At 42.5% G+C, this 21,901-nt stretch overlaps 1 protein-coding gene across 1 annotated transcript; it reads left to right on the forward strand.

Annotated features, from left to right (window-relative positions):
- The first annotated feature begins 3,987 nt into the window (after nt 1–3,987).
- On the forward strand, nt 3,988–21,268 carry SDAD1 (SDA1 domain containing 1). Its single transcript, XM_082482625.1, has 22 exons — nt 3,988–4,115; nt 4,232–4,336; nt 5,061–5,159; nt 5,326–5,443; nt 5,902–6,002; nt 6,095–6,195; nt 7,802–7,859; nt 7,985–8,059; nt 8,847–8,948; nt 9,427–9,496; nt 10,246–10,349; nt 11,104–11,161; nt 11,758–11,816; nt 12,149–12,225; nt 13,321–13,418; nt 13,841–13,917; nt 14,304–14,436; nt 15,985–16,082; nt 16,553–16,743; nt 17,244–17,328; nt 17,710–17,871; nt 20,214–21,268. Exons 1-22 carry the CDS (start codon nt 4,026–4,028, stop codon nt 20,262–20,264), a joined length of 2,112 nt encoding a protein of 703 aa, XP_082338751.1. The 5' UTR covers nt 3,988–4,025; the 3' UTR covers nt 20,265–21,268.
- Nucleotides 21,269–21,901: the final 633 nt, after the last annotated feature.

A 21,901-nucleotide genomic window follows, 5' to 3' on the forward strand; every position in this document is an offset into this window, starting at 1 on the left:
CTTTTTGTGCTTGTTGAGGCTTCACACTTAATGCTGAACATGTCTGTACACTCATCATTTGAGATGTATGTGAAGTCATTGCCCTGGAAAGAGGAGGAGGGAGTAGTGCTTCTAAGGAGCTTTAGATGCTGTCCTACACAATTCATGCTGGAATCTGCCCTCCTTTGCCCTGCATCAGAAAGGCCTGAGGAAAATAACCTGTGGGTGTTGATTAGATGGTGAAGAGCTGGGGAGGGAGGAGGAGTGCAGGTGTGAGGTATTGGCATTTGCTGCTCCTTGTTAGAGCAAGGGTGGCTGAGAGCCTTTGCCCATGTGTTATGGGTCAGGCAGATGAAGAGGAAAGGTAAGGTCTAGGGGGGATAAGCAGCACTTGGTAACACAAATGAGTTTTTTAATTCTTGCTCCTATTGCTCTGTGCTTGATTAAATGAATTGGGGGATGTAGCTCTGATCAGCTGTCCTGAGCCAGTGGTTGAGCACTCTTCACACAGAAGAATAGTCATTCTTGCTCTACTTAAACTGACTTAACTTTTACCTGGCCCACCAAAGCTGGCCCCTTGCCCAACTCCTGCTATCTTTTTCCCAGGGAATATGCTGCATGTGGCGAAACATCCTGATCTCCTGCGTGTTGCTATGCACTTCTGCCAAACCCTTCCCCTTTAACTACCACGAGTGTCTGTTGGCTCCTGCTGTGCGTGTCTGGCCTCGAGATGGGGAAAGCAAGGATCTGCCATCTTCAATTAAAAGATTTGATACACCTCACCTATTGTTTCAGGCTGTCCACACAACCAGGTTTGTCAATGTCCTCATAGCAGCAGGGTGAATGCCATCTAACCCCTCCTGATGGGAAGGAGGATCAGTGTGCAAGTTACCCTGTCTCTTTGTGAAATCAGTGAAACCCCTCATTGCACTGTGGAGGCTGTGCAGCACTCAGCTGTTGGCAGCTGCTGTCTATTTTTTTTCCTCATCAAATGGGTTCATGTAAGAGTGCAGTCACTTGCTTAGTAAGAGCACCTCTGGCTTGTTTCCACTGTGGCTATTAAAACTGTTCTTGCCTTGAAGCCAGGTGTGTACTTAAGTGGCTTAACTGGAGCTCGGTGCAAAGTATTCTATATCAATAACATTATTTCCATTTTAAGTGGGATTGCTCAGTTTTACCAGGATCAAGAAACTGTTTGCTGTGTGACTTGGCACTTCTCAGGATTTGGAGTAGTAATACCAGCGTTGGGCATCATCTCAGTCATATTCCTGGCATGCACGTGACACTTGCAGTCTTATTTAGATTAGTGTCAGTAAAGTGTAATAAGTACGTCCCTGAAAAGCCCTTAAAAGCCAGCTATTGAGAGACCTAGCAACGCTTTCTGCCTTCACAGCAACCCCAGACCAGTTGTGTTAGGCCATTGCTTCAAGAGAAGAGGCAGTGACTCTTCTGTCTCATCATACACAAAGCACGCTCTGGTGTGCAAAGGCACTACTGTTACAGCAGATGAGTGTCACTGTCTTGGAGTTTTAAACCGTAGGGGAGCTGTTAGCAGTGAGCACAGACCTTGCGTGTACATCCTCAGTACTTAAACATGCTTTGGTCCTTAATCTTCAGTATATTTCAACACCGGATGAAAGCAAGAACTCAAACCTACAGGTGAAGATCTGACTAACCAGTTCTTGTTTCGTTTTGCTTCTCTTCCTCTGGCAGTGATTATTTGGGAATTTACTACGAATATTTCCTTGCAGCTAAGTTCTCCCCCGAGTCCCTCTACGCAGCTCTGCTTGCTGCCTGAGCAGGCGATGGAAGTTACTCCCTTCCTAAACTGTATAGAAAGTAAGATTTCAGCCTGGGTTTTGGTGTTGGTTTTTTTTTGTTTGTTTGTTTTTAGTAAGTGAGCAACTTAATTGAAAAGGCAAAGGGAATCTATGAGGTCAGCTGTCTACCAGGATTTCTTCTCAAGACTGTGAAGTCGCTGCTCTATTTGACTGGTAGAAATTACCCCAGACTTACAAGTATGGAGCAGGGAAAAAAGCTTTAGAGTAGAAATATGTGCTGAAAAACATCTGCATAGGTGTTGTTTTTTTTCCAGACTCTGGGAGGTGTTCAAGAATACTACAGAAAAACTTAATTTCTGACCACCATGAATAAAATGTTTGTGTTCTTGTTCTCTGCTCTATGCTTGTGATTTTCAGTACAACTCAATGTAAGAGAAGACAATTTGATCTATATGCAACTCTTGTCGAGGCTAGTTTGTATTTACTGATGATGCTTTATAGAGCTGGACGGTTTGCTTGATAAAAGAATGACATGTAAATGAAGAATTAATACTTCACTATTGAGTCTAAAGCTGTGGTTTCGTGTAACAATTCACAGGGCAAGAAATCAGGCTAACGAGGTGCTTACCTCCTCACCCATTTATTGGCTCTTATTAGTTCCTTGCCCCACCTCCTCTCCGTATTTACCTTGACTGCTTGGTCAATCTGTGGGTTTGTTTCTGTAAGAAGACACAGGAATGCGGAGCTGATGGTTGGGTGAAATATTCTGTTTTAAAACTATCTCATCTAATAAAAGAGTTATAATTTTAAAGTGTAACTTATGTTTAAAAACAAATACCAAATTTGTCATGTTATTTCCTGCATGCATTTAGGCACCTGGGGAAAAGGCAGGGCACCTGCCTCATCAGACGTGAACATGGAGCAAGGTATGCTTTTGAACTACCTTTGTTTTCTGGATCAAGATAAGGTGTTTGGGGTTTCTTTTTCTTAGGGAACTGATATGCCCATGGAGGAGAGTGCCTCTGCATCAGAAAGGTTGCAACTTTGTCTAGCTGAAGCTTTTATAAAAAAAAAAAAAAAGACCTGTTTCTCAACAGCACAATCTGTGAACATATTGATACCTCTTCAACTGCATAAATTGCATAAGAAGTGTCGAACATGTTATGTGGTTTAGAAAAAAGATCCCCAAAAGCTGGAGTTTAAAACTCCAGGGATTTAGCTGTGTTAGAACTGATAAAGCATCAACAGGACTTAATGTTTTGTCATTAAATAGTTATTCCTTAGGGAACTCGTTACATAGTTGGAGCCCCAAGGCTTCATCTCAAATCCCTGATATGCTGAATATGACCTGCCAATACCTAGCATAGGACTTATGCTCTTTCGTTTGATCATTTTAGTGCAACAATGAAGTGAACAGGAAAGAAAAGCTGCTTTTGAACACCAATTCTGGGCAGGTAAAAGCCCTACTGAAGGCTTTCTTCGTAAACAGGTAAGGCTTTTTTTTTTTTTTAAGTTCTCTTCTTATTAGTCTTGGGCTCGCTTGAAGAGTTTGTCTTTGTGTCCCAAAGATCTACTCTGGGTTGCGGGAGCCCTGTGGGCTCCAGCTGGAGATCATAGTCTGAGCGCAAAAGTACCCAGGCTGTGCAGATACCCATTGCCCCCGGGAGCAGTGGATACACTATGCTCCGCGGTCCTCGGGCACAGCTGCGCCAGTCAAAGCACTGTGCTGTTTTAACGTCTTGCGGTAGGGACGGTGTTTTTTGCCTTGCATGCTGAGGTCTTGGCAGCCTGTCAATAACACGTACTTATGGCATCTCTCGTGAGCAACATAACTGCTAAGGGCCAGATCCAATCCATCAGCCGTATCGCTGCACCGCTGGCAGCGCTTAGTATTTAAAAGTTGACTTTTCCCCACCACGTGATGTGCTCCAGCCGGGGCGAGCGCGGGGTCACTGTGCCGCAGCGACGTGACGTTAGTGAGGGGGAGCAATGAGTGAGGGAGCTACAGTGACTCAAAGTGACTGGTATGGGGCCGAACCGTGCCGGGGGTGCCCAAAGCCCCCCGCCGGGCCGGAGGCAGCGATGCCGGCGAGAAGCCGCCTTCCCCCCGGGAGAGCGGGGAGAGCCGCCGCGCCAGCAGGGGGCGCTGTGGGGAGGTCGCGCTTCCGGCGGAAGTGTGTCCCGTGGGGGCGGGCCAAGATGGCGGCGCCCAGCTGGTAGTTCACGTGTGCCGGGAAGCGGAGTTTCGCCGCGGCTGGTGCCGCCATGTCGGGCCGTCAGGGAAACAAACTGCCCAGTAACCTGCCCCAGCTGCAGAACCTCATCAAGCGGGACCCCACCTCCTACACCGAGGAGGTAAGGAGCCGAGCGGGCCGCCCCGGGAGGCGGCAGGAGGAGCCGCGGTGGCGGTGGGCTCGGGGGGCGGGCAGCGTTGTTTGTCCCCCTCATCACCTGCCCCGGTGTGTGTTCAGTTTCTGCAGCAGTACCACCACTACCAGTCCCATGTGGAAATCTTCACCTTCCAGCCGGACAAGCCCAGTAAGGAGCTGGCGGAACTGGTGATGTTCCTGGCGCAGGTAAGGCCCGCTGCCCACCCCCCGGAGAGCCGCGGGGGCTTCGCCCGGAGCGCAGCGGCTGTGCCCGGTCGCCTGTCCCCCGAGTTGTGCTGCTGTAACCCCGGCGGAGTCGCCCTAAAACACTGCGTTGACCAAGATTTCTGCAGCAGTGTTGTCCATAAGCGGGAACACAAGTTTTTCTTTTGGGCCAGTTTTTTTAAAAGGGTTTTTTAATTACACCGTACCTATTACATCTATGTATCCATAATAGAATCATGGAATGGTTTAGGTTGGAAGGGACATTAAAGATCATCGAGTTCCACCCCCTGCCCTGGGCAGGGACACCTCCCCCCAGCCCAGGTTGCTCCGAGCCCAGTCCAACCCGGCCTTGAACACCTCCAGGGATGGGGCAGCCACAGCTTCTCTGGGCAACCTGCCCCAGGGGCTCACCGCCCTCCCAGGGAAACATTTCTTCCTCATATCTCATCTAAATCTCCCGTCTTTCAGTGTAAAACTGTTCCCCCTTGTCCTATGGCTCCCCTCCCTGATCCAGAGTCCCTCCCCAGCTTTCCTGTAACCCCTTTAGGGACTGGAAGGTGTAAAGTTGTTCTTATACAACTTAAAATCGTTATCATACAAGCAATTATTATTTTAGTGGTTGCTTACGCTATCTCACGCCTTCCCAGGGTTAGGCGGTGACCCAGGGCTTTTTCTGGAGGTCTGAGCTAGCTCTGTCTCTGCCCAGGTTGCCCACTGCTACCCGGAACACATGGCCAGCTTTCCCCAGCAGCTGAAGGAGCTGCTCTCCTACCACCACACGGTCCTGGATGCAGACCTGCGCATGGTAAGACCCACGCCGAAAGGTGTTTTGGGCACATCGTGACCTGCGGTTAAATTGTCCTTTACGTGTGAGATCAGCCCTTACGTTTGCTTTTTAATTTTACTAATAAAGATGGAAAGTGGGGGGCGTTAAGAAATTTTGGTTCTGATTCCCTATTTCTCTCTCACAGACGTTTTGTAAGGCTTTGATCTTGTTAAGGAACAAGAATCTAATAAATCCGACGAGTTTGCTGGAGCTCTTCTTTCAGCTGCTGCGGTGTCACGATAAGCTTCTACGCAAGGTAAGCCGTGCTTACAAAAACCCATCTTCACTTCCAGTGGGTTTTGACCAACTTGCCGGAAATAATGCAGCGCTAGTAGCAAAAACCAAATCAAAACCAAACCAGCTGCTAGTTAAAAGTGTATTTGCGGTTTTCTGCCATAGAAGTGGAAATACTTTTTTTTCGGCCACCACAATTACTGAACTGGCCATCAGAATGTACCCGAATGAAACAGGGTGGGAGTGTTTTAAGCCGTATTTCATGCTGTTCATTTTCCTGCCTCGCTGTTTGTACTGTAAGTTAAGTATACTTTTCAAATACATAAAAAATAAAGCATATGTGAGACTTGACAGGATTCCTGTTTTTCCAACTGTAACTTAAAAGAGAAAATATTCTCAGTGGAGATCAGTTTGGTCTCATTTTAGTACTTGGAGACTTTGGGGGAATACTAATGCAACTGCATCGTTCTCTGCACGACTTGTGTAGTTCACTCTCTAATCTCTCTCCATTTACAGACCCTGTATACTCACATTGTGTCGGACATCAAGAATGTCAATGCCAAGCACAAAAACAATAAAGTAAATACAGTAAGTGTTTCAGCTTTTGGATATACTTCCATTTAACCTCTTGATATTGTGAAAGGCTCACAGTAACAAATGTTTCTGAACTTTCTTCTCAGATGCTGCAGAATTTCATGTACACGATGCTGAGGGACAGCAATCCCACTGCTGCCAAGATATCACTGGACGTGATGATTGAACTTTACAGAAGGAACATTTGGTAGGTCTGGCAGGATTGTATTGATTCCCCATTTATCGTGGGGCAGCCATCCTGACATCGCTCGTGGTATGCAGTGCAAAAAGTAATGCTGGGAGGCTGTCACTTAAATATTTCTTGTCTTTGTCTTCCAGTGGGGCTGTGTTTTGTGGAATGTAATTTAACTGGGAAGAAATACTGCCTTGCGTGAAGTCTCAGTTATTTAGGTTGAATCTCTGACGTGGTAGTTGAAAATGGTATATAAATTGTGTGTATTGCAGTTGAAACGGATGATGTGTGCAGCTCAGTTTTTTGAGCTTTTGCACGTGAGAGTTGCTCATATTGGCATACAGCCTGTGATATAAAGTGGAAAAAGGAATTTGTTTATTTTTTTTTGTTATGTCTGTAAGTTCATTCTAGATGACTGATCTAATAGGAGCTTTGAATTTTGGGTTTGTTTTTTTGTGAAACTATAATATAGCTCCTATTTTTAGCAGATAGCAGCTTGAAAAGTTGTTGCCTAGATAAGTATTGCAAGGAGTAAAAGCACACTGAGTACTGTGAATTGCTGTCTCGTACCTAATATGTTGCCGTGTACTTCTGTTGTGTTACCAAATGCTGGAGCAGGTGTAAATTGCATGAGAAGACAGTAGGCTGTTCACTGCCACTTGCTTCTTGACTGTAAAACATGTTAAAGGCTTTTAAGCAGTCCACTTTGGAACTCCTTTGCTCTTCTTGGTTCTTGCACAGAAATGACCTGTGTGGAGATACAAATGCAAGGAGTGATGCTACTGGTGAGCAGCATGTCTGCTGCTTGGGTATCTCCAAAATAGATTAGCGGCAGAGTACTGATGGTGCATTTCTTACTGAGGTGCAGTTCCCAGCAATTTCGGCACGAGTTATGCTGCGGTATGAATGGCAATGCTGCTCTTCCCACGTTTTGCAGAGAAACCGCAGTCAGTGGACAGGGCGTCTTTGGGCATTTGATGTGGAGCATTCAAGGAAATATTCTCTGTTCCATGGCACACATAAAAATGTCTCAGCACCTTTAAGATATGTTTTTGCGTAGCAGTGACAAGGGAGAGAAAACGGAATACTGAAAAATAGTGTTACGGAAAGGTGAATCTTTGTAATTTTATTAAGTAGGTTTGTAAGTATGTGAGACTTGGTATAAAATCAAATTAATTCTTGCAGCTTTATTTCTTTCTTTATTTTTAGAGCATAGTTTATTTTAAAAGTATCTACTTGATTTTATAACAAAAGAACAAAAGTTAGAATTCTGCACTGATTTTTCTTTTACGTGGCAGGCAGGTTGTGTTCTTTTTATCAGTGGAAAAAGTGGTGATCTGTCTTCATTTATTTAACTGGAGATTATTGTTTCTGTCCCTTCAGTCACAGTGTGAACTAGATGGAACATAAGTGTCTGTTTATTTAGATCAAGGCACTGCTATGTTAGAAGAATTAAAGAAAATGATAGAATCTTAACTTTTAGCTAAGGTACTTGGAGCATTGAGAGAATTGATTGTAATGAAGCTTCCTGCTTGTTAGGAGTCCGATTTCATGAGACTTAATTTTCTGAGAATCTTGAAATGGCCAAACTTGAAGTAAAAGATATTTTCTTTTATTCCAGGAATGATGCCAAAACTGTAAATGTCATCACTACTGCTTGCTTTTCCAAAGTGACAAAGGTGAGAACAGAAATCACTTGATGAAACTAGATGTTACCTAAGCTAACCTAAGATGTGGACGTAGGGCTGTTGTAAATAGTCCTGTCAGATAATCCTGTCCTACATAAACTTACGTTGCTTCTCAGGTATTAGTTGCCAGTTTGAAGTTCTTTCTTGGGAAAGATGAAGATGAGAAACAAGACAGTGACTCAGAATCTGAGGTGGGTGTTGTGATTAGATCTTCTCTCTGTTATTCAAGCTCTAATAGGTCCATCATCCTAGTGGCCTTGGCTCTGCCAATCTGTCTGCTTCTCTGTTACTTAGTTTTCCATCTTGTTTCCTTCAGATGTTTCTACACTTCACAAAAACAGTTCAGTGGTTTTCATAGCTGGCCCCAACTGATAGCAGGATGTCTTTGCTTTCTGTCTGTCTGAAGACTAGTACTCAGAGCTCCTTTGTTTTCCTCTTGTCCTTATGAAGGAAACAATTCACTGTGGAAACCTAGGCAGGGGCTGGTCAGTCTGGTTTGAGAAGACCTGAATTGCTGGGTGTGTAATGTAGAGTTGTGGGAAGAGGCTTCCAGCTGGTGTATTGGAAGCTGGTTTAATTTTTTAGCTGTCTGTTTTGTCTTCAGGTCTGTTCTGTGCTCTACTTCCCATTTATGTATGAACGAAAGTAATTCAGAGAGCTCGAGAAAGCTGATAACCTAACAAGAGTTCAGTCTAGAACCTCCTAAGAGAGGATATCATTATATGTCTGTGACTAAACAATACTCTGTAATTACCCAGCTGTAAAAACTACTGTGTTTATGTACTGTTAAGTGTTTGTGATCTCTCTTGTATGCGGCTAGCTTTACGGAATCAGGATTTTAAATGCTAGTATCTCTGTATGATGAAACATAGGAAGAGGGAGAGTTTTCAAACATGGTATGTGATCCTGAAAAATACTGATACTTTTTATTTCTCTGATTCCCATTTGAAGCCTGATTTCCTTTCATTCTTTCCCAAGGATGATGTGCCCACGGCCAGAGATCTCATAATACGGTATGCAACTAACAAGAAAAACACTAAGCGCAAGAAGAAACTGGAAAAAGCGATGAAGGTCCTCAAGGTGAGGAGGGTGGTGTCTGACTTGACAGCATTTTAGGTGAATCCTTCAAGCGTGGGAATCTTCTTGTTGCCTCTGACTTAGCTACCTTTTGTCATATCTTCTTGGTAGAGGTCCTCTGGTGTTGTAGCACCTCTTGGCCAGGCATATACCATGTTTGCCTGGAAAAGAGCTGTTTCGAAACAGGCTTAGTCTAAGTTGTGGATTAATTTTGCTCTAGGCACTCTTTGTGTGGTCCACTATATTAAAGTATGCGCTGTCTTGTTAAGTAACTTCTTAATGCAGCTCCTGTTGCCTCTTAGGTCAAGTGGTAGAAAATTCTACACAGTTGAAAAGAGTGATAGTTTACCTGTTCAAATCAAAGTGCCTTTTTTTCAAGTGAAGAATGGTAAATAGCAGCTTTTAGTATGAGCCTGAAACTGAAGGACTTGCAGCTTTTTCATGGAAAGAAAAAATGTCTCTTACTCCTTTTGCCGTGCAGAAACAGAAGACGAAGAGCAAGCCAGAGGTGTTCAACTTTTCTGCTATTCACTTGATTCATGATCCCCAAGGTAAGCATGCATTGTATTTTGTCTTTTTTCAAGTTATGTGTTAATCCCAGACAGTGAAGCTTAAACATCTTTCTAAGGAGAACGAAAGTGACAAGGAGTGATACAAATGTGACAATGGGATATTTGTAGTATGCTTTATCCTAGAGTTTCATAGCACTTAAAAAAAAAAGTGAGATCAATCCTCTTGTGCTTGTTGCAGTGGAACACTTGTAGATAGACAAGGAAGGAGCAATATTCCTTCACGCGCTTCAGGTTGCTACGGTTCATGATGTGGCACTCTACCTATTTCTTGTATGTGTAAAGGTCATAATTTGTGTGAATGGGGAATAGTTCATCTACTATAGCTTCTTCAGCTTACCCCTCTTCAAAAAGCTGTTCCTATTACTAGTCTGTTTGTCTGATATTACTCAACTTGGTCTTAGTCTGATCTAGTGAGCTTCTAGGGATTTTTGTTTTTCAGATGAACCTAAAATGTATCTAAATAAATCTAGCTTTTAATACTGACCCTGTGCTTATCATGGCAGTTTTCCTCTTTGCTGAACCCGTGCACAGCTTTAGACCTTATAGGCATGTGAGAAGAAAAATAACTTATTGGGAGAAATGCTCTGGCTACCTTTAATTTCTCCTGTGCAAGGACGCTGGGCTTAAAAGACTGCAAACCAAACTGACTGCCTTTTTTAACCTAAACCCAGCTTAGTTCTTCATTGTGCTTTTTAATTCTATGACAAACCCGTTATTGCTTCTTCTAGACTTTGCAGAGAAACTACTGAAGCAGCTGGAGAACTGCAAGGAACGATTTGAAGTGAAGATGATGCTCATGGACCTAATATCTAGGCTAGTTGGAATACATGAGGTACACACTGACAATTTTATAATGGTCTGTGATGGTAGCCAGCCTGGTTTGGGTGGTAGCATGTTCTGGCCTTGTGCCTCTGGGAAATGAGGTTTAATTTTGCTGTCCATTGAAAAGTGCAGATATATGGTCAGGTAGTTGCCAGTGGACCTCATGGAATGGTGCAGTGGTGTACAAGTGTGTGGTGCTAAGTGAGCTCTCCTAGAGAAAGCTGTTGGTCTCCAACAGCTGAGTGTCTCTAACAAATAGAGGAGAACTTGTTTGTTGTTGTTTTTTTTTTTTTTTTTTTTCCCAAGACTTGCACACTCCAGGGAGGTTCTGCAAAGGAGAAAGGGTTTTCAAAGGAGTCCAGCAATTGCATATGCACTCTCTGATGTACAGCCAAAGCGTGATCAAAATTACTGGAGTCTCTCTGCTTTGGGAGAGAAGATCGTGTCCCTGAGGCAAAGAGAAGTGGCACAGCAGAGGGCTGTGCAGCAGAGTGCCCTAATTTGAATTCTGTGCAGTCTCACAAGAACCATTCTCTGGATTTCACAGAGCTTTGGATTGAGCCTTGTATTTGCTTTATACAAGTAATTTCCTTATTTCCACATACATCAAGCTCAAGACAGGAGAATGTGTCATGCTATGAAATCCAAGGCATTTGAGGAGCAAGCTGTGTAGAACTATTGTTTTACAGCGTATCAGCCTATGAAGGTGATCTTAAGTTAAAAGACAAGAAGCTAATCTGTTACAACTTATTTCTTTCCTGCAGCTTTTCCTTTTTAATTTCTACCCCTTTGTTCAAAGATTCCTACAGCCCCATCAGAGAGGTAAGTAGCTACTGGTAGATAACACTGCCAGCCCATCATGTCACACGTACAGTCAGTTCTTGGAAGTGGTGCTGGAAATGAATAGGTAACAGTAGCTTAGTAAGAAGTAGGAGTAGTCTAGAGAGTGTGGATAAAGGGAGTAAAAGGTCCTGACTGCCCGAAGTGCAGAGTGATTTGGACTCTTATGGAAGCTGTGTGCACTCAGTGCTTCTTACCCAAAGAATCTGAGAAACTCCAGCAATGGAATAAAATAAATCTGCTGAGTCCCTAGTTCCTTGCAAATCCTGACTAGCTGGGCAACACGTGACTGCCTTTTGTTGCTTTTACAGGTCTTCCACTCTAGTTGCAGAGCATTCCTTTTTGTCTTAGCTGGCTGTTAAGGGCCTGCCCTGCTGCTGGGGTGGAGGCCAGGTGAGTTCCTGATGCTTGGTGGGAGAGGAGAAATAGTTGTCCCATGTAACTTCAGACTGAAATGGCTTTGAGACTTAGACTGAGCGGCTTGTTGAGTTAGGTGGTTTTGTGGACGTGTTTATTGGCCAGACTAAGCTGCAGCAATATACTTCGGCATCATCTTCCCCCTTTTTCTTGTCTTCCAGAAGTGACAAAAATTCTTCTGTTTGCTGCACAAGCTTCACATCAGCTAGTACCACCCGAGGTCAGTACTTCATCTATTTTTGGTGATGTTAAGAATGGACAGCGGGCCAGCATGGGCATATAACTGAGTGCATTCGTGGGGAGAGGGAAAAAGGAATCTGGTCAGACCCTTTGTCCTCAAAAGCTTATGGTAATTTTGGCTACTTCTGCAAGTTCCAAGGGATTATTTTGAATAAAGGGAAAAACACACCCATGTCTGTCTCTGCAAGAGAATTTGTCTCAAACTGATTTGCAGACTATAGTGACAAGTTTTGAGCTCTCTTTTTGTGAAAAGGGCTTTGTCTGTTAATAGTATGTAATAATTTTCACAACGTAATTATTTCTTATTTTCAGATTATCCAGTCGGTGTTAATGACCATTGCCAACAACTTCGTCACAGACAAGAATTCTGGGGAGGTCATGACTGTAGGGTGGGTACAGAATCTTACAAAAACTGTAAAACTCTCCTAATGCAGAAAAAAAGTTTTTTAAACTGCCTGCAGCTTATTCCTGTCATTCATACTATGCTTTCAAGAACCTGCTTGAATTAAAACCAAGTTAGGATGGTATCTCAGCATAAACTTCCCTTAGTTTTGTTGGCAGTGTTGAAAATTCCCCAGAATTATGGGTTTCTGTGCTTAGTGCTGTGACTTAACTTTTCTGGATGTCATGATGGTGCTTTTTTGTTTTTTTTTTTTTCCTTTCTTGTTTGGTCTTGTATTTTTCTTCCTTCCTAGATACTGTTATATCTGCTTTGAGGGCAGACCTCTTCTCTGTGAATATTTGTACACACTCAGCAAGTGGCCAGCATCATAGTTGAGTCTTCTTAACTTTAATGTTTTGTGGATGAAATTTCACTACTGACAACAAATTTATATGTTGCTGTTAGTGAAACTAATGTATATTCTTTGACTATTTAAGAGGGGTATTTGTGAAAGCTGTGGTGTAAGTGGAGCAGAGAATGATCAGTAAATGCAGGAGAGCTGAACTGTCGTTGAAGATGAAGTCCTCAACAGGGACAGACTATTGTCTGTAGGCATGCTGTGAATATCTTGTGAGCTATTCCTTTTCCTCTTGGCATGGTTTTAATCCAGGTATTTAGTGTACTAAGGGTGTGCATGAAGATGGGAACTTAAAAGGGAACTTGTGTGAGCCCATGGACTTCTGTTGTATTGTCCGTAGCCTGTTCATGATTGCCTTCAGAATTGTTCCTTGATTATTTTTTTTAATGTTTTCTCTTGGCTTAGTGATTGTTTGACTGCTTTTCCTGTCTGCTTGGACCCAGACTTCAGTTGCAGAATCTGGATGCCTAGGATCAGACGAAATAATAGCTGGAGAGTAGAGTATAGGCCAAAGATGGAGAGTTTTGGAGAACCATGGCATGGAGAGCTCCTTGTGATGTTCTCTGTTACATTATGTGCTGCATGAGGTTTTTCAGGTTCCAGATAATTCAGTCTATTACTGGTCCAGTGGGACTCTCTCCCAGCTGTTGTGTTCAGAAAATAATTGATTTCAAATTTTTTTAGAATCAATGCAATAAAAGAAATCACTGCGAGGTGTCCATTAGCCATGACTGAAGATCTGCTCCAAGACCTTGTTCAGTACAAGACTCATAAAAATAAAAGTAAGTTTATTACATGCATATGACTTTTAAGTCTTTTTTTTTCTCCTGTATCATTTGGTCATCTATTGTTATAGCCTTCATAATAGGGATGTCTTAATTGTTTTTATGTGGGCTGAGAGGTACCATTTCCAGTATGTCTGTTGCATTTCTGTGTTTTGAGTGTATGTACATAGGAGACAAAACAGTTGAGGGTAGTTACAGCAGGGGAACTAATTAGCAAAACTGAAGAAGGGAAGCTGCTTGCTAAGAAAGATTTAGCCCTAAGGATGAGTTGGATCCTGCACTGGAGAAATCAGAGGGAGCTATAACTTGAGAAAAGGCATGAGGAGGCTGTGAATATACTGCTTATCTTAGTGGGCTTTCAGTTTGTTTAGAGATCTGCCTCTCTATTTATTTCTGACTTGTTTTTTTTGTCTGGGTAGATGTGATGATGTCTGCAAGAACTCTGATACACCTCTTCCGTTCTCTGAATCCAGAGATGCTGCAGAAGAAATTCAGGGTAAGTGGTGTTTTACATGTGTCGCATTCACCATAAACATAGGCTCATGTGCTCAAAAATGATAACAACTGGTCTCGTAGCCTCTTGAGAATGAGGTGAAATCATGCCCTTGGTTTTCCCCTGCCTGCTCCCTTGCTGCCTTTTGATGTGGCATGTTCTTATTTCAAGATTTTCTTAGTTAAAATCTGTCAAACTCATCAACAGAAGGATTGTGCTACAGAAGCTTGACTGTCTTATTTTGGTCAACTTTTCAGGAATTCAAGGTCTTATTTCATCAGGAAGAATTTAACTTTTCAACCCACGCCCTCCTCTGCCCCAGATTTTTTCATGGATTTGTGGGCATTAAAATAGCAGCCTGCTTAACTAAGTTTTTTGTGAACTTACAGGGTAAGCCTACCGAGGCCTCATTGGAAGCCAGGATTCATGAATATGGAGAACTGGATGCCAAAGACTATATTCCAGGAGCGGAAGTACTGGATGTTGAGAGTCAAAAGGAAAAGGGAGGAAACCAGGAGGGAGGTTGGCCTTCTTTTTTTCCTTTACCACTTCTATTTCGTGCATCGTGGTCACTAAGACTTTATTTGGACATAAAACTTGGTGTTGGTGCATTTCATTTGCTGCTGTCAGATGCTGCATGCTTCGCACGTGTCTGTATACGTCCATTAAGAAGCACAGATACTATCCTCGAGCAAGTGCAATTTATCCAGTGAAGTTTGTTACTGTGCGTTGGTTTGTATGACAGCCATTGAGGGATGGGAAAGCAGAGGAGTTAACATTGTACACCATGAAACAGTCATGTGTTGAGCTCCTCCTAAAGAAAAGGTTTTGTTGCGTATTATGAAACACTGAAATAGTATTTTAAAATAGCATCTGGCTTCTTTAATTCACTTCCTGTGTAAATGCTCCACACAACTTGGAACCTCTGCCTGAACTGGGGGGGGGGGGGAGGGGGAGATGGGGAGGGACTTGAAAATCAAGCAAGAAGAGTTTGGCAAATCAAGGCCAAGGATATTGGAGATATTGCAGTGGAGATGTACTAGAGGAGTAAACACCATGTTTCTTATGCACTTGAATGCAGTGATTAGTATAACAATTTCTTTGCTTTGGTTTCTGAAGCTAACTTTAGCATATCGGTCAGTTTGAATGGCAGTGAAGAAGAGCAATGCGTATACCATAGAAAGTATCCTAACTATTAATTGTGTTGCTTCCCTCCTTGGTTTAGCTGGCAGGAAGCGGGGCCACCATTACTTGCCAGTATAATGATTAGCATCTGTAAACTACTGTTTCTTCAGAGATGGTCCCAAATGCACTTTGTTTTGAGGATCTTTAAGTTCAGATGAGAGTTAAGTTTTGCAAAGCGTAGTATTATGGTAGAGCTTGCTGCAACACTGACTTGTTGCAAGCTGCTTCGGGTATTTTCTATGGTTGGCTTGGTTTTCAGTGAATGAGTTGTATGTAAATGCGTTTTCTATAAAGGCTGTGATCACCATTGTTCCAGGTTTGATGAAAGCTCATAATAAGTGTATGTACGAAGGCAACTGCAGCTCACAGTAATGAAGAAATACACCAGTTGTTTTAAGCAGTCTGTCGGGGGGGTGTGCACGTGTGTTTTCAAAGCTCTTAGGCTGCCACATGCAGTTATGACTATAAAAGTTGGTGTCCATAACTGAATGTGCATATGATGTGGGTGCGCTAAGAAATAAAAGCTGATGTTTTCTGCACAGCTCTGAATCAGTTACAAGCCAGATGGAATTTGGTAGTTGAACTTGCCAGTAGGAAAGCATTGGAGCTGCTGGTCTGTTCAACTGTGGATGTCTTCTAAAAATCACTAACAAATATGGATCAGATGTATGAAGTATCTTATGTCTTTTTAATGTCTATGTAGTTCTAAGGCTGGGATGCTGAGACCCTACAGCTTGCATGTTTGGTAAGCATGTCCCTGGGCATAAATGAAGTTAGCTGATAGGTAGTGAAAGGCAGTGGGACCTTGCAATCCAATCTTAAATTATTTCAAAGTTAAGCTGAATCTGTATTAACAGCTCTGTTGCGCTCTTTTCCCCTGAGCAGATGGATGGGAAAGTGCTAGTCTGAGTGAGGAAGAAGATAATGAAGATGGAGAATGGATTGATGTGCATCACTCCTCCGATGAGGAGCAGCGAGAAGTAGTGAGTTCTGTCTTCTACATCAAATACAAATGAGATGAGAGAGTTAATAGCAGATGCAGATCAGATTCTCTTCCTCTGTACCTTCACATGGCTGCTCAAACATAACTATACAGGGCTGTGGAGTAACTTGACCAGAATCAGTGAGGTTGAAGTACTATTTGGGACCTGGGCTGAAGTACGCATGTTGTTAGGGTGAGGGGAGAAATTGGGGAATTGTGTCCCAGTGCTAAAATCTTTCAAAGCTATGATACTTACACAAATGCTTTTATTCACTCTGAGCTACAGAGTAGATGTCCTTTATTCTAATATTGCATGTTGGATATAAGACCGAAGAATCCTAACAGCTGGTTGTACCATTTCCCAACAACATTGCCCCTACATAAGTATTTGGGAGGCATGGGTTATGGGTTGCGGCACAGGAATGGTTTGCGAAGCCCTGGATGATTCTTCTTTTGTCCTTTTTTCAAAAGGCAGAGAAGGTGAAAAGCATGCCGATAGAGGAACGAAAAGCCAAAGCTGCGGCAGTCAGTACAAGCAGGCTGCTCACTCAAGAAGAGTTCCACAAAATACGTCTTGCCCAACTTTCCAAGGAACTTAATTCTGCACCTGGCAAAGCTGCCAAGAGGAAAAACATTGAAATAGATGAAGAGGAGGAGGGCAGGTAGGATATGGACTATTGAGGAGTCTTCTCTTCCGCATAATCTTGTGAAACAGCTTTTAATTGCAGCAGGGCACAGAGCTCTGCTGTTGGCCAGTATCCCCTGGTTGCAGATGACAAACAGCCACACAGCCTAGAATGGATACTGGCCTGGGGGATTTATTTATACCTGGGACACATGACAGACCGATGGGAACTGTGGGACTGTTTTGCTTGTTCATAACAATATGCCTGTGTTTTATAGCAGTAGTTGCATGGAGTAGAAACTCCAGAGTTTCTTAAAGTTTGTGGGTAGAGAAGGACTCGGAAAACAGTAATGCGAGACTTTTGTAAGGTTGTCCCAAGCATGAGGAGTAGCCCGAGAGAAAGAACAAGAAGCGCTTGTGTGAAAATTTATAGGAGAACAATGGTATAAAAGACAAAGGGTCAGGAGGGCATCTTGTTTTTCTTGCCAGATGAAGCTTTGTGTGTGATGGCTTTTTGTTGGATTTTTGTGTGTGTAGGGGAGAGTTGCTTTCACTCAGAGATATTGAACATCTGCACAAGAAGCCTAAATCAGACAAGGAGACCAGATTGGCAACTGCAATGGTGAGCAACGTGGCTATTTCATATCCTCTCTTTCTAGATTTGGGGTTGTGTTTCCTTCTCCTGCAGAAGGAGGAGGTGGTGGGGTTGCATCTGTAAGACAGGTGCCTAGCTGCATTTTGAGAAATGCGTTGTATAGTTTTTTGCTGTTGCATTTTGGCTGTAAGAGAGAAACACGGGTGACAATGAAAATAGACACACCCGATTTTCACTGTGACTTAAAGAATTACAGCCAGCATGGAAGAAAGCATATGACATATCTATAAAGTCAGACTCCACCAGGATCTATTGTTACTGCCATAGAACTTGTCACCTTAGCAGCTGATGTTAACTGTAGGGAAGGGAAAATGACCCCCTGTTGTTATATTACATTGTCTGTTCTAGGCTGGAAAAACAGACAGAAAAGAATTTGTGAAAAAGAAAACAAGAATTAACCCGTTTGCCAGCTCTTCCAACAAAGAAAAGCAGAAGCACAAGAACTTCATGATGATGAGATATAGTCATAGCGTCCGGACAAAAAATAAGCGTTCTTTCAGGGAGAAACAGGTAATATTTCATGTTGAATATAGAGGGGGCAGTCTGAACAATAAACTTAAAATGCACGTGAAGCGCTGTCTTATTCTGTGCCCTAAATCGTTGCTGTTATCTTTGATGGTTTAATTGCTGAAAAGGATTGTGGGCTATGTGGCTTCCCTCAAATCCTACCCAGAGGATCCTATCAGATTGCGCTGGTGACGAATGCTTTTGTCAGTCTTCTTTAATATGCATTGAGTACCAAGCCCTGTTGCAAAGTCATGTGTAGGTTAGGAAAGCTATGATAACAGGGTTTGTTTTCCTTTATATAAATTAAAGAAGATCATATTAGAACCCTGACTATAATCCTGTGATAGAAGAAATGTTTTCTTGATACGGAGGAGTTAGTTTTTCAGGACAAGCTTTTAGTGTGTTTCTTTGCTCTCCATATACTTTCTTTGACCTTTCTCCTGTTACTGTCACATTATGGACTTGTCTGTCCTGGCCTTGAGGTCATCTAATAGCTCTTTATAAATGCTCTTTATTAGCTATTTGAAACTGCGTAGAAAAAAAAATGAATTGCTTCAGTTTAGCCTGCCACAGTAGTCTCACAATCCACTTCTCTCAGTGGTGAAGCCCCTGCCCTCTGCTGCTTCCTTAGCTATAAGCCCGGCCACAGGGCTGATACGGGATTCAGACAGCCCGTGTGAAAGGATATATGAGCTACAAACATGTATTTGGCAGTCTAGTTACTGCGTGTTCCCGCAGGCAGCAGTGCCAAGGGTAGCTGAAGGGACATCTAAAAGGCAAGGCAGAAGTTTCAGGGGATGACTTGGCTCCTGAAGGCATTGGGCAGGGAGACCACGTAGCTCCCCCAGGTGACTGGTGAGAATGGAGTGTGGCCAGGGAGCCCCCCTGCTCCTGTGATGCACTCAGCTGTGGGGCAGTTGTTGCCAGAGGGCTGGTTTAGGCACATTGCCTTGCCCTTCTGTGTGTCACCTTGGCAGGGTAAGTCTGTGCTAACAACAAATATCTGCCTTAAAATCCTTTTATCTAACCTGGCAGATGGCCAGTCTAGGGTTTTACAGGGTGTTATAAAATTGAACTCCTTTGAACATGTTCCAAGAAAAACTTCTCGAATAATCCAATTATGCAGCAGTCTTGTGCGTGGTAGTAATATTTGTGTTTTCTTGCTAGGTTCTGGTTTGTGTGTTCAGATGCTTCTTTTACAAACCCTCTTTTGTGAGTTGTTTCCAGGATCACCGTATCATTAGGATAATGTGTATTTGTCTGCTATTTGTTGCTTTAAGAGCAGCAAGACTGAAACTGTTCATAGACTCAACAGAGAGAACATGCCTTAAGTGTTTCTGTTAAACAGGAAGATTTGGACTAATATCCTCTGTAGTATTTTTATTTGCTGTCATTCTGCCTCACCCCAAATAAGGCTGACCACATTAACCCAGCCCTCCAAATACAAAAAAAAAAAAAGGCAAACAAACCCGGCACTTTCAGGAAACTGCTCTTTACAATGACTCTTACACTTGGCTCACTTTATCTAAAAATCTATCTTGAATGGTTCCAGTCCTTACTCCTGATTAATGTTTCAAGTTTAAATGTAACAACTAAACCATGAAAGAAGAATTTCTTTATCTTGTTTTCACTAAAGTTTTTTTTTTGCCAAGGAGTCTTGGAGCAGATGAGCCTTGAGGTCCCTTCCAACCTGATATTCTGTGATTCTATAAAGTTAGGCCACAGCCTCAGTTCTGTTGACCATGATTTGGAAATACTCCTTAAAAGGATAGGATCCTGTGTTCTGCTGCCCTCTTCGGTGGTAGAATAAAATACTTTTGTCTGTAGTCCAGAGCTAAATCCCCTTACCAACTAAAACATGTGTGAAATACACAAACAAGTATGATTAGACTGATATGGCACTTGTAAAAATTCTAGTATCCCTCCTTCCCCTCTTGAAAAGCAGCTTTGTAATACTCTTTCAAAAAATGCTATTTAATCCTACTTACCTCACAGCTGGACTGAAGGTTTTTCTTGATCTCTTCTAGTTGAATATGAGTCAGTGGAAGAACAATTTGTTACTCTAATCTTTATCATTATATAGGATCTGATGATGATGTACTGAAACACTTTTTTTTGAAGCCCAACTCTTTAATTTTACTATTGAGTTTAGCTAAATAACCACAGTGTTTCTGCCCTGTAATCATTAGCATTTCCTAGTTACTGCTCCCAGATTTAGCTGATAAGCTATTAGTGTTTTTCTCTGAAGTTGAAGAAATTGAAAAGGATTGGTAATGTGATAGTAGTGTTGTCCCCTTACTTAACGTTCTCCTTACCTGAATATTCCACTCTTGTTTTGTATTTAGCTGGCTCTTCGAGATGCACTTCTGAAAAAGAGAAAACGGCTACTGAAATAAACCAATAATGGAGAGGGGTACTTAATCACCTGTGAAGAAATTGCTCTGGAAATACTTATTTCCACCCACCACCACCCCAAAGGAAAAAAAGGACTGAAATGCCTTATGGGTTTATCTCTATTATGTTCAGAACTACAAATTGAACGCTTCCAAGCTGTTGGATATTGCATCTACAGGACAGATGGGAAGAGGCCTTAATCCTTTCAGGATTTGTATTTTTGTAAGCATTGTAGGGAAGAAGGCAATTATCTTTTATTGAATATCATTTACTTACAGCTGGTTTTGTATGTGTAAGTATTAAAACATACAACCTCATTGTAAAAATATTTTACTTAAAGCAATTAATGATTAAGTAATTAGAAGGGAAAAGAATATTCTGGCTCAGTCTGTAAAGTGTGTGTATATAGTGTCTGTGCTTGTCTTAGGGATGTGATTTTACAGACAGCCATTTTCTAAGCAGCTGTTTTTTACCTCTTTAACAGTAATAAAACCCAAATTTCTAGAGATACAGGTAGGTTCAAGTAACTGTTGGGAAGAACAGTTTGATTATGGTTTACGAAGAAAAAAATAAAATTAGTACATGGGAGACTGTTTTTTGTATTGCCATTTAAATGGAAAGGTGCATCACATGCAGGAGAACTAAGTAATCATATTTTCCTGTATCAGTGCATCTTGTGGTGGGACTTGGTGCTACCTGATTTTGAAGTATGTATGAGAATCCATGTGCATCTGTGGATTCTTAATGTCAGAGGTTGAACTCTTGCTTCAGCCTTGACCTCTGCTGGGACCATTAATGGATTTGTACTGGGCCTAGCCACCTGTTTCAGTGAAAACTTGAGGGACTTATTTATACTACCCTTGGTGAAATTCTGTTTGAAATGGATTTCCTTGTGGGGCAGACACAGGTGCCACAGGCACAGTATAATGGAAAAGCATTGGGTGGGGTGGTTATGTCCTTTCTTTGTAAGAAACCAGGTTAATGTTAATATCCCATGTGGAAATTCACTCAGTTTATGTATGTTTGTTACGTTGAATATGCAGTTGTATTCATTTTAATTCCTATTGGTGTGTTTGTTCATTGTTACATCTTGCTTCCTAAAGCAAAATAAGCTTATGGAGGCTGCAGAGAGATAGGAGGGAAGGATAAACTAGAAACTTTCTACAACTTGGAATGTTACATTCCAGGTCAGTGCTTCTGATGAGGGAAAGGCAGGGATTACAGATGAGGAATGATGATGGCCAGGTGCAGAAGGGAGGTGGAGAGGCCAAGGGATGAAGGGGAGCTGTAGTGGGATGGAGTGTGGAGCAAGGGCTGAAGACTACCGCAAAGGGAAGAGATGTAAGATAAGCACTCATATATATAACTGTCTTTCCTTGATTCCTTTTCCCCCCCTTTATGGGCACGTGTCCAAAAATTAATGACTTCTGAGCCTGAAAGGGGGAGGCAATTATTTTTTTTGTCATCTTTGTGTTTAGGATTGATGCTTTGTCTCCCTTTACCCTTTTCTCCCCTTGTTCACAGCCTGCCTGTGAGGTTTAGCAAGCTGAGTGCTGCGCCTGGTTGCTGCCAAGTGTATGCCTGTCTCCTCTCCCCTGCTTCCAAATATCAAGAGTGTCGGAGTGCTGTTTTCTAAAAT

This window comes from Vanellus vanellus, assembly GCF_965231255.1.
Source record: "Vanellus vanellus genome assembly, chromosome: 4".
Lineage (NCBI taxonomy): Eukaryota > Metazoa > Chordata > Aves > Charadriiformes > Charadriidae > Vanellus > Vanellus vanellus.

Bases quoted from the DNA above. Each gene is read 5' to 3' on its own strand.
- SDAD1 (XM_082482625.1), top strand. From the start codon at position 4,026: ATGTCGGGCCGTCAGGGAAACAAACTGCCCAGTAACCTGCCCCAGCTG. The intron at 4,337-5,060 runs GTAAGGCCCGCT...GTCTCTGCCCAG, and splicing joins TGGTGATGTTCCTGGCGCAG to GTTGCCCACTGCTACCCGGA. The intron at 16,744-17,243 runs GTAGGATATGGA...TTGTGTGTGTAG, and splicing joins GATGAAGAGGAGGAGGGCAG to GGGAGAGTTGCTTTCACTCA.